We start from the raw sequence: 13,539 nt of genomic DNA on the forward strand, positions 1-13,539 counted from the left end.
TCAGTGTTATTTGAGACTATACTAGTGGGAAACTTAAAAAAAAATTCAATTGCAAAAAAAAAAAAAAAAAAAAAAAATCGGGCTTTGTGGGCCACCAAAACCCGGCCATCGGGTTTTGTGGGCCACGAAACCCGGCCATCGGGTTTTGTGGCCCACGAAACCCGGCCATCGGGCTTTGTGGCCCACGAAGCCCGAAAATGATTTTTTTTTATTTTTCTTGATTTTTCTTCAAATTAATATATTCCATTACCACTAAAATGATGTCTTTTAATGTTATTTGGGTAAACCCAAATGTATATATCACAACAAAGTCATTATTTTTCACTTTGTGTGAGGATGTCCATCCACCATCAACACAACCAACACATGATCAATTGCTTCTAATAATATTGGACAAAGCAAGATAATAACGCTATGATAATAAACTTGTTAAAAAATTAGAGTGTAATTTCTTAACAATCAGTGTTATTTGAGACTATACTAGTGGGAAACTTAAAAAAAAATTCAATTGCAAAAAAAAAAAAAAAAAAAAAAATCGGGCTTTGTGGGCCACCAAAACCCGGCCATCGGGTTTTGTGGGCCACGAAACCCGGCCATCGGGTTTTGTGGCCCACGAAACCCGGCCATCGGGCTTTGTGGCCCACGAAGACCGAAAATGATTTTTTTTTATTTTTCTTGATTTTTCTTCAAATTAATATATTCCATTACCACTAAAATGATGTCTTTTAATGTTATTTGGGTAAACCCAAATGTATATATCACAACAAAGTCATTATTTTTCACTTTGTGTGAGGATGTCCATCCACCATCAACACAACCAACACATGATCAATTGCTTCTAATAATATTGGACAAAGCAAGATAATAACGCTATGATAATAAACTTGTTAAAAAATTAGAGTGTAATTTCTTAACAATCAGTGTTATTTGAGACTATACTAGTGGGAAACTTAAAAAAAAATTCAATTGCAAAAAAAAAAAAAAAAAAAAAAATCGGGCTTTGTGGGCCACCAAAACCCGGCCATCGGGTTTTGTGGGCCACGAAACCCGGCCATCGGGTTTTGTGGCCCACGAAACCCGGCCATCGGGCTTTGTGGCCCACGAAGCCCGAAAATGATTTTTTTTTATTTTTCTTGATTTTTCTTCAAATTAATATATTCCATTACCACTAAAATGATGTCTTTTAATGTTATTTGGGTAAACCCAAATGTATATATCACAACAAAGTCATTATTTTTCACTTTGTGTGAGGAACAACTACAAAGTTAGTCATTTCCAAGTTTTTCATTTTTCCTCTCAATCTATGGGTTCCACTAACACTAAAATGATCTCTTGTTACGTTGTTCAAGTTAGTTAAAGGTAGAATGCACAACAAATACATGATGAATTGTTCTAACTACTAACATTGGATCAACATGTTGTAATGATCTTCAAATTACCCCATAAGTGTAATTTAAAAATTTCGACAGAGTCTCCCTTGTTTCTTGGACATTGAACCTGCATTAGAGACTCAGTCTCTATGTTCAACAACATAATAACATGACAATATTTACCATCACAACATTAGAGACTCAGTCTCTCTTCCCAACAACATACTGCCACCACAACCACTTATCCCTTACCATCAACAACACCACAAACCACATTTCATCAAGTGAGCAATATACAATTTGCTATTTGCTATACTTATACAAAAATATACAACATTTGAACTAGATGAAAATAAAAACACAAAACAAAGAATCTTCTAATCTATTGATCTACAAGTATACTACCGTGCTATGTCTATACAAAAATATTCCAATCTGTCTTCGGAGGGTACGGACATCCACAGTTGGGTGCATATGCCAGTGATCCTCATTATGCCTCAGTATGTCCTCGACATATTTGATAATGTAGCACCCGCAGCTGGCCCTGTATCAGACATAACACACATTGGTAACATAACCATATTTTCATGAAAATTGACCCTGTAATATAATTTAAATTAATTTACCCATCCGGTTGTTGAGGCAACTTCTGAGGATCAGTATTCTCCACTTCCCAATCTCTGTCTAGCGTCGCAGTTGCAGTTACATGTTCATAATATGCAGCTTTCTTTAGTAGAATGGGTAACAAACTCACAAGTGGTTGTATAGCTTCGACCCTGCTCCTACAACTATCTTCATTTATGGAATTGGAGTCATATATGACAATTCTCCTATCTTTCAAGCAAATCTTTAAGAGAAACCAATGAGAATTTGCTACATTACAAGGGAGCAACACCTGTATTTTATTTTAATATGTCAATCGTACAGAAATAAATAAATAAATAAATAAATAAATAAATAGAATGAATTAAGACTTACATAATCGACTGCCCACCAAGGGAGACTTCCGTCAATGCGCCCGTCAACGAAACCGGTCCACTCTTCTGGAACAGATGCGATAGAAGGCACAAAAACCCTCCTATTGCCCCCGTACTCCTGTTCCCAAAATCTTACCATGGATGCCTGAAAAATAAAATAAAATAAAATAAAATAAAAATATTGGTCATAGATTAAATTAAGATGCAAAAAAAAAAAAAAAGTAGTGCAAACTCACAAAAAACGAAGTTGACATGATAGCGTAGTTTGTGTCATATTGACGTCGAGACTGTATACGTCTCAGGCAACACATGTAACTATCGATATGGTAACCCTCCAACCAGTTGGCCTCATTCTCTATGTTTCGGAGGTCATCCGGTGTTAGGTTAAGAATGAAACCGGTGTGAAGACTACAACAACCAAGAAAAATAAGAGTAAGAATATATTGTTTATGCAAATAGAAAAAATGTAAATATTGTTACTTACCTAATATTTTCATTAGAACCTATGAACTCAATATAACCCTCAGGGGGCACTGTCTCTATGTCCGGCGGCATTGGGTCTAGTACCGGCGGCATCGGGTCCACGTCCGACCCCTCCAAAGTAGCATCCTTCTTTCTCCTTTTATATTTTGTTGGATCGGTGAAGGGTGGACGACGAAACTGCGATGGCAATCTATCTCGCATAGGTCGCCTGTCGACCCTAACCACTTCCTCCTCCTGTAACTGAACAAAACCTAACCGTTACAAAATAGTATTTTAGAATAAAGTAAAACATATAAAAGTAAATTTGGAATTTACTCTAGATGTAGATGCCTGGTCCTCATCGTGATGATCAAGATCTACCTGATCATCACCCTGGGACTGCTCATGAACATTATCGCTGTGATCTGGGGAAATATGCGGGATGCGTAGATGAGCACATAGTGCTGCCTGACCCCTCTCTAGTGCTGCTTGCCCCCTCTCTAGTGATTCCTGCGCCCTCTCTAGTCTCAACAATTGTGTCCTCACCTGACTCATTTCCCCATCTATTCTCCGCAACATATCTAGAGTTTGTTTCAGCATCTCGGTGATCTACAAAAGGCAAACAAAAAAAATATAAATAATTAAAAAAAATATAAAACCATTATGATAATAAAAATCATACCCCTACCTCATATTGGCCGTGGTGCGAACTATCAACGAATCTTACCTCCTCCTTATCCTTCTCCCCCTTTCCCTCCTATAAAAAATATATAAATAATTACAAAAAATATAAATTAAAACCATTATTAAATAAAAATCATACCCCTACCTTGTATTGTCCGTGGTGCGAACTATCAGAGAATCTTGCCTTCTCCTTATCCTTCTCCTCCTTTCCCTCCTATAAAAAATATATAAACAATTACAAAAAATATAAATTAAAACCATTATTAAATAAAAATCATATCCCTACCTCGTATTGTCCGTGGTGCGAACTATCAGGGAATCTTGCCTTCTCCTTATTCTTCTCCTCCCCATTCTCTTCCTTTCCCTTCTCATCTAAATGTATCCTACTCGCCTTATCCTCATCCCCGTCCTCGTCCTCGTCCTCATCCCCGCCATTCTCTTCCTCCTCTTCACCCCCTCCGCCCCCAAATTTATAGACATCGACCCCAACCGAGTGTTGAGGGTTAAAAGATCTCCAAAAATTCGTTTCCCGCTCATCATCAGTGGGCTCAAGAGTCGGACTCGATCCTCGTGCCTGCAAAATTGTATTATTTAGATAGATATGATTTAAAAATAAACAAAATTTAGAGGTAAGTTGCACACTTACTTCCTTCCTAAGACAATCGTCGTAATTTTTTATCTGCGGCCTTTTTTTTGATAGCCATTTTCTACATCTTGGAATGTCTGCATCAGACAGTCTAACGGCCCATTTATTCTGAATCCATGGGAACGTTTCGATCAACCACCACTGTAAAGAGCAAAATAAAAATAAAAATAAAAATTAAAAAACAAAACAAACATTTAGTTATTATAGACAAATCATATACAATAAGGAAAGAGTACCTGAAACGCCCATACAAAACCATAAAGGTTGATTTTCTTCCCACCTTCACCAGTCAATTTTCTTTCTTTCGTGGCCAATCGGATGTAATGTTGACTCTTACTGTAGACATACGTACCCCAAGGGAACATCTCAAATGCTTGTAAATCTTCAGCCATAGTCCACAAGAAATCATCCACATGCCCGCGCTCATCCTGGCCCAACAAAAACATATCGACCACAGCAATGTAAATCAGTTTCAGGGCATCCTCTGAAACCATGTCCTCTCTGGTACTAATAAGTAATTCAAGGTCGTCTCCAGTCACCCCCTTCTTATGTTGTGGAAATAGTCGAGCACGTAAACTCTCCGGCTCAATAGGTTTCGGTTCAAGGCTTTCCCTATCAATAGCCCCAAATCGGAGTCCACTAATAAGTATGAACTCCTGCCTCCCGTACCTATATGGTGTGCCACCAATCTCGAACCACATCTCATCGTGGTGGGCACCTGGAAATGTCACCTCCCTAAGTAGAACATGATATATCAATTGTGGTGCAGTCAAATGGAGAGACAAAGGCATCTTTAAGAAATGTCCTAATGGGCCCTGTAGGAATCTATCTAATAACTTGTATCGGTCTAGAGCACGACGCATCGCCTCAAGGTGTTTGATCCCACAATGAGTAGTAACTCGCATTCCGGGCGGTAATATTCGATGAGTATGAACATAAGTAAATTTTATAGTTTGTTGTTCAGCCATCTGTAAGGAAAAAAAAAAAAAAAAAAACAACAATTGTCTTAGACAGTGACCATGTAAAAACAGAAGTAAAAGAAGAAGAAGCCCAATTGTCGCAGCCAGATCATCGCAACCCAAACCTAATCGAGCTTCGTTGGGCAGAGATAATCGAGCTGGGGCCCAACGGTCGAGAGAGCCCGATTGGGCTGTGGGCTTGGTCGCGGCCCATTGGGCTTCGTTGCAGTGAGACGAAGCCCGATCGGGCTTCCTGAATCGAAGCCCTAGCGGGCTTCGTCTAGACGAAGACGAAGCGTCTTCTTCTAGACGAAGCCCGATCGGGCTTCGATTCAGGAAGCCCGAACGGGCTTCGTCTGCAGACGAAGCTCGATCGAGCTTCGTTTGCAGACGAAGCTCGATCGAGCTTTGTTGAGATGTAGGGGGCTCGTTGCAGACGAAGCCCGATCGGGCTTCGTCTGCAACGAAGCCCCAAAGACGAAGCCCGTTGGGCACAGCGGGCTTCGTCGCGAACGAAGCCCGACCGTGGGTCTTCGTTCGCGACGAAGCCCGGTCGATCTCCATGGTCGCCGATGAAGCTTTGTCGTCGGCGACCATTTACAGCATCTTATTCATTAAAATCAACAAAGAAACTCTAACCTTGTTTAGCCAAGATGAGATTGATGTCGGCGGTCAAGTGGCTGTCACGGCGGCGGCGGCGAGTGGCTGTCACGGCGGCGGCGGCGGCGGCGGCGGCGAGTGGCTGTCACGACGGCGGCGGGCAGTTGCTTAGTGAGAGAGATGAAGTGGATGGGTGAAATGGGTAATGAGCGGGTGAGGGGTATTTTAGTATTTGACTATTATTGTGTTTATTTTTTATTTCTTTCTAACTTTTTAAATAAACTAATGGTTGAATCTGACAAAGTGGCTATATTATGTAATTAGTTTGTTTGAAAGTACAGAAACGTTTTTTTTTTAAAAAGAGGATAGAAAGGAATTTTATGTTTGAATAGTGGTTACTTTTTGCCATTTCCACTAATTAATAACCTATAAAAATTCTATTTCGGGTAAGCAAAAAAATTAAAAAATATAATAAAATATCAAAATAGTAACTGGAAATGGGGGGAAAAAATTTTGGCGGCTGTTTAAGTTATATATAAAATTATATTATAATATTTAAAATTATAAAAAAATAAATTTAAAATAATTAAACTATATATAAAATAAAGATAATTTAAATAATCAATTAATTATATAAATAATAATAATCAAGATTTTAAAATTGATTATTCATATATGACTTTATATATTCCGAATCAATTATCACATTTAAAACATGTCACATTTTTAAGAAAATAATAAAAAAAATAAAGTTAAAAAATAAAATTATAACATTTAAAATTATAAAAAAATAAATTTAAATTAATTAAACTATATATAAAATAAAAATAAAATAAAAAATTTACTTGGCAGTCGGTATTCGGCAGTATTACCTGATATCTCAAGATTTCTCCCGATTTAAAAAAGTCTCATTTTTTTATAATTTATTTCAATTAAAATTTTAAGTTAATATTTAAAAATTAATAATATAGATTAGATCTTGTCTCTTCATATACCAGTATACTTACACATTCTCCAAATATTATTCAACCATAAAAAAATCATTTACGTGTTCCAAGAATTACATGTTTTTCATAAATCTAGATTTAATTAATAACCTATAAAAATTCTATTTCGGGTAAGTAAAAAAAATTAAAAAATATAATAAAATATCAAAATAGTAACTGAAAATGGGCGGGAAAAATTTTGACGGCTGTTTTGTTATAATATATATATAGATTTTAGTCCGTTTTTAATTGATTCATCGCTAAACAATTAACGATGGATATTTTTCTTGTATTGCTATTAGAGACAAAAAAATATTTGTCTCTAATGTTAAAAACATAATTTTTTTTTTCTCAAAAAAAAAAGTTCATCTCTAATTTGGTTGTGTAATCGGTTTCCAAATTGATCAAATTTTACATAAATTTCACCTCTAATTTGGTTGTGTAATTAGTCTCAAAATTAATCAAATTTTACATTTAGAGATGTTTCTTTTTTAATTCAAATTATAGACAGAAAAAAAATCGATTTAACTTTAGAGATGGACTTAAAAAAATTATGAGTCATTGGCCACCATTCATAGTAAATTCCAATTATCGGAATAGATCATCAAAATTGTCTTCATCTGATGACTAACATATCCAAAAACCAAATTGATTCAGCAATTTGATCTTATTAAATTTTAAAATTAACTTTTTGAAAAAGGCTACCCGTTATAAGGGCATCATTGGCCACCATTTATGGCAAATTTCAACAATCAAAGCTATTGTTGTCGATATATAGTAATGAATTTATTTGATTGAAAAATTCATCATCAAGTTGTTTGAATGTACAAAAAAAAGAAAGAAAAAGAACAATTAGAGGGCGCAGAGAAATTCTCGCACAAACACTTCGATGCTTAAGTTACACACTAAAAATTATGAAAATTATATTGAAACCAGTATTAGAGACGTACTTTTTTCATGAATGAATATCTGCTTATTTATAGGGAGATATAGAGTAATTTTAATTAATTCAGGATTAAAATTATTGTAGATAATGCTTATCTTGACTTTTTCTCATCTTGTTAAAATCAGTATTATTACAGATAACGTTTATCTTGATTTTTTTCTAATCTGACTGGGATTAAGATTGTTATAGATGAAGTCTATCTCTTGTAAATAATGTTTATTTTGTCATTTTTTGGGGGAAAAATTTCTTATGGATAATTGTTTATTTCAATATTTCAAAATTTTCTTAGAATTAAAATTCTTTATGAATAATTATTTTTTTTTCTTAGAATATTTGGAGAGATTTTTTAATGTCGAAGTTATCTACTTTACGCGTTTGTGTGGGACCCCCCACCTACGAGAAATTAACGTCTTTTAGCTCAAAAAGTTATTTTTGGACTTTTTAAGTATTTTAATGATTTTTTTACTATAACATAACAGGAACAAAACATCGGAATGACCTTGGTTTGGTGATCAACATAGCCAAAAACTATAATGACCTAATGGTCAAATTTTAATAAATCTAAAAATTATTTTTTAAAAAAATACTATTCATTTCTAAAAGTGAATCATTGGCAACTGTTCATGGCAGATACTGATTATCAGAATCTACTGGTGTTGGTCTAGTGAGCAACATACCCAAAAATTAAAACTATTCAATTGTTGGATCTCACTACATCTGAAAATTAAAATCAGATAACATTAAGTTCTTATCTTAAAATGAGGAAACTTCGGGTGCTAATATCTAGAATGCCAACCAATGGCCGAAAGAGAGAGGAAGAGAAGGTGAATCGACGATTGGTGTTTGCTGGCAGGGGAAGAAAATGATAGGAAGAGGAATAGATGAAGATGGAGGAGAAAAAGAAGAAGAGAAAATAATGGACATATATGTCTATAGTCTATAGAGATTTAGAGACAAAAAAATTCGTATCTAATTTTCGATTTTGTTCAAATTAGAAACAAAATTTTTTCTCTCTTACTTAGAGACTGAAATCTAATTTTCGTCTCTAACTGAAATAAAATCTCTAATTTCGTCTCTAACTCTGAGAACAAGCAAAAGTTAGAAACAGAATAATTTTCATCTTTGATTTCGAAAAATTTCAAGCGAAATTTTTTTTCTCTCTGTTTCAGGCCTCTAATATTAGGAAAAATTCAGAGGGAAATTTTTTTCTCTTATTCTGAAAAATTTTAAAGATAGAAATTTTTTCGACTCTGAACAATTAGGAATGAAATTTTTTTCGTCTCTGATTCGGAAATTTTTTTATCACTAATTTCGTCTTTGATTTAGAGACAAAAAAAAAAAAAATCTCTAAAATTGTCTCTAAAAGAAATTTCGAATATTTTGGTCATCCATTTCAAAATTCGTCTATGTTAAAGATAGAATTTATTTTTATTTTTAAAATTTATCTTTGTTAGAGAAAGAAATAAATTATGCCTCTTAAAATATATATATATATATATATTTATTTTTATAGTGGTGTTGGATCTTTCAAACAACAGGTTTTCAGGTAATACTCCGGCATCTCTGGCTAGAATGGGAAGCTTGATTGAAGTGGTCCTTACAAACAACCGACAATTTGGAGGGATTCCTAAATTTCCTTCACATGTTATTGTCGAAGTTAGTGGAATAAAGGTCTTAGGAGTATATATGCCAAGATTGAACTCTCCCACAGCATTTCAAAAGAAGAGAAACAAAGTTGTAGGAGTGGTTGTTGCAGTTGCTCTACGGTCATGTTTGTTGGGATAGCCATAGCTTAAAATATTTATGATTTTTGCGATATTTTTGTCAATATTTTCATAAATTAAGGATACCAATATAGATAAGGGGTGTAATCTTCTGTTCGTTAAAATATTAAAAAATATCCGCGATATTTTCGTAAAATATTTCATGAACTTGTAATATAAATTTTACAAAATATCTAAAAAATATCGATTAAATTTTCATAAATGAAAAGTGAAATTTAAGCTTTTCAAATAAGAATTTATTAAATTTTTATCAAATAAATAAAATAAATTTTCAACCCAGGTGAAGAATCTTATTTTCATTAAGAATCTCATTATTCATATTTTATTTTAATAGTCAAACATATCATTATTCATATTTCATTTTAATAGTCAAGCATATCATTATTCATATTTCATTTTAATAGTCAAATATCTCATGATTGAATATTCTAATTTAATAGTCAAGTATCTCATGGTATTGATGATGGTGATAATAGTGATTGCGGCGACGACAACAATGACAATGGAGGAAATAATTATGCTTTTACTCAAAGAAATGATACTAATATATGTTTGTCATTAAACCCATTTACTTGTGAAAAACAATACACTCATGGCACACAAGATGAAGACCATGGGTGTAGAGTCGGGGTTAGACATAGGGGCTATCATTAAGGATTATACAAGGCGAATCCATCAAATGCAGTTAGAGATGTCATCATCCAATGAAGATAACATTTCAACTATTTTTAAATTCATGAGTTTAGGGATTAGTGATATGGTTATAGAGGTTTTGAGATCTCTAATGATCCTTACACATAATTTCTTATATATGGACAAATGGTAGGAAGAAATTAAGAAGTTTATTCATGGCATGTTTATGATTATATTTAAAATTATTCAAATTATATGTTACGGTATCAGTATTATATAAATCTAGATGTCGGCTACATTATGTATGAACCACTTGGGACTTCATTTTGGTATTAAAATTTGCATAACTTATGTGATGTAAATTAATTGAAAAGTTTTAATGGAAGCTTTTTAATTTTTTATATAACTTGTCTATATATTATATCCATATTTATACCTTTAGTTGTTATTTGTCAGATATAATATGATTTTTTAAATATAATATGGTTTTTGATTGTAAAAATGATTATTTTAACATTACTAAAAGTTTCATTAAAAAATATTATTTTTTTAACTAAATTTCGATACTTTTTATAAATTTTACATTAATATCCATCGATATCGATATTTTCGTCAAATTATAGTACCAAAATTTCCGTCGACATCTATATTTTCAACATTGGGAATAGCAGTGATTGGTGATTGCTGTCTTGATTTCCAGATGATTTTATAGGATTAATGATGAGCAGATACGATCTCAGGAAGACTTATCTTAGCCTCATGTCTTGCAGGGCAATCTGCTTACTACCAATGGAATTCACAGATATATAATATTAACTTCACCAAAGGCATCAAAGTAATGACATGCCTATTAAACATCATTCTGAAAATGAAGTTCTCGACCTACTACAAAGCCATCATGCCTTCTGGGATGAGCTATTTTGTCAAGAAGCTCAATTGGATCAACTGGAGTGACAAAATTTTCCAATTGGGCAACCATGAGAAATTTGAGGAAGACCTAGAATCCATACGAAAGTTGAGCAATTCAAATGCCATGACTCCTCTAGCCTACGTCTTAACTGCTGACAGTAGCTCTGGATGTGCCATGGCCTTTAATTGAGAACATCAGGCAATGAGCAAAATATTGTCAATCTACCAAACCAAAGCAATTAGGGCACAGTATACAATATTATGGATCAAAATTTCAACCAAAAGCAACTCTTGTAAATAGTTAACCATTAATAAACATTAAGCATCTTCAGGGGAAAATCATCAAATCTGTTAATTTGCGAAGAAACTGCACCGTCTTGAACATGAAAGAGACCAAATTAACACTTTAAACCCAAAGTGCAAGGAACCAGTTTCTTGACAAGCAACGCGATGTGTTAACCAAGTCATTTGACCACTCAAAATAGAAATCTAGACGCTAGTGTCGATTTCCCTAGGGAATGGGATCTCATCCAGATTGTGAACTGTTAACCCTAATTAACCATTTTAAACACAGGGTTGTAGCCAAAAATGGTTAAAAATTCACATAATCTGGACAAAACACATCTACTGATCAGCCACCAGAATGCTTAATCCTTTTTCTTTTCTTTCAAATACCGCATATTGCTTCTTGATTTCAATCATTGCTTTCTCCACAAAAAATGGACATTTGAGGTGCCTTTGCCAGACATTCAAAAGTCGGGCAATCTTGGAGGGGCCAACCAATATTGATCCATTAACTCTTTGACACATGAAAGTAGATGATGTTTATTATGAGAAGACAATTTTTTTTTTTTTTTTTTGAGAGGTAAATTACTTGGTTATGCTCATAAAAAAATTGCTTGATGATCCATGCTCTATTTTTCAAATGAACAATCATCTGAGCCTCACGACCTTCCTGATTTTGACAGACACGTTTCTGACTAGTTTGAATATGAAACTTTCTTTTGGAAGTTACCTTGTAGCAAATCCAATATCTTTGAATAATAGGTCCATTTGGCCTTTATCTCTTGGTTGATTCCTTTCAAATGCTAAATCTAGGGGTATTCAAAAAAATCATTAATCGTAAAAGCCAATTGCCAATTGCACCGCATGCCGACCAGATCAATTCCCAAATTCCCTCTGCCTTCGCGTTGTCGTCTCTCATTGACGCTTCGCCAGAGACGCCTTCCACGATGGAGAATCTCGAGAGGTTTAGGGTTTCAAATGAGCTGAGGGATTTTGTCAATGGCATTATAATCGATACTTTCCAAGATTTTTCATTGGAAGGTAACTTCTTGAGCCGTGTTTCTCTTATCTTTTTTTCGTTCTGTTTGATTTATGCAAACATATAGCAAGAGAAATGCAACTCTAATATTGATTTGGTGGTTGAGTAAAAAATAATTAGTAATTTTGTAGTCTAATAAACTAAATAAGATTATATACCAGTCAATGTTAAGTTTCTTGACCATTTTCGTTCCTAAAACTTTCTTACATAGATTTTACTTTTTAGCATGAAATTGCAAAAACCGCACAAAAAGACATTGCAAAATGCAATGTGGTCTGGTGCTTTTCATGCAAACCAAATCAAACCACGTGATTTGGAGTAACAAAAAAATCATACATATGGTTGGATGAATTGAAAATGGCTTAGATCGGCCAAACTGTATCGTGAACACCCTTAGCTAAATCTAATTCTCCTAGTATATTCATTATAAAAGCCAAAAGCACCATCTTCCATAGCAAATTGCTTGCCTACATGAGGTCTCCCTCTACTAACCTCAACATTAGTCGAGATAACTTTTACTACTTTTTCACCACCAGCAAATGTCTCAGTTGCTAGCTCCTCAACTGTCTTAAACACTACAAGAAAAATCAGTTTTAGTGACGGGGATGCTCCCGTCACTAATTTGTGACGGGTTTAGTGATAGAAAGCAGTCACTAAAGTGGTTTAGTGACGGTCAGAGATTACCGTCACAATTTTGTGACGGGATATTTATTTCCGTCTCAAATCAGTGACGGGATGGTGTATCCCGTCACAAAATAGTGACGGAAAATAATCTCCCGTCGCAAATCAGCGACGGGAGCGAGATGTCCCATCACAGAACTGCGACGAAACATCAATCCCGTCGCAGAACTGCGACGGGACCGACGTCCCGTGGCAGAACTACGACGGGACGAGTCAGACCTGTTGCAGTTCTGCGACGGGACTGACGCCCCATCGCAGATTGCGACGGGACTGACACGTCTCGTCGCAATCTCACCTTTAAAAATCCCCCCCTCCTTCCCCTTCCCCACTCTCCACACTTAACGCCCCCCTCCCATTCTCTCAATGTCTCGCCCCCCTCCTTCCCATTCTCTCACTGTCTCACCCCCCATTCTCTCACTGTCTGATTTTCATCTTCTTCACATTCCTTGGTTCTTCTTCTTCTTCAGTTAATTTCGGTGCTCTCAAGTAAGTATTTTATGTTTTTTTTATTTTGTTTTAGTTTTAATTATATTCTGTTAGTTTAATTATAATTTATTTGTGTTAATTTAGTTGTAATT

At 34.7% G+C, this 13,539-nt stretch overlaps 1 protein-coding gene across 1 annotated transcript; it reads right to left on the reverse strand.

Moving 5' to 3' along the window:
* Positions 1-1,760: 1,760 nt before the first annotated feature.
* On the reverse strand, positions 1,761-5,695 carry LOC127796904 (uncharacterized). The gene is made up of 12 exons (XM_052329310.1): positions 5,204-5,695; positions 4,376-5,107; positions 4,140-4,280; positions 3,780-4,067; positions 3,639-3,707; positions 3,498-3,566; positions 3,146-3,418; positions 2,832-3,070; positions 2,584-2,755; positions 2,349-2,492; positions 1,997-2,265; positions 1,761-1,914 (listed from the first exon to the last, which is right to left on the reverse strand). The coding sequence occupies exons 1-12, from the start codon at positions 5,693-5,695 to the stop codon at positions 1,761-1,763; spliced, it is 3,042 nt and encodes a 1,013-aa protein (XP_052185270.1).
* Positions 5,696-13,539: the final 7,844 nt, after the last annotated feature.

This window comes from Diospyros lotus, chromosome 3 (genome assembly GCF_014633365.1).
Source record: "Diospyros lotus cultivar Yz01 chromosome 3, ASM1463336v1, whole genome shotgun sequence".
Classification (NCBI taxonomy): Eukaryota; Viridiplantae; Streptophyta; class Magnoliopsida; order Ericales; family Ebenaceae; genus Diospyros; species Diospyros lotus.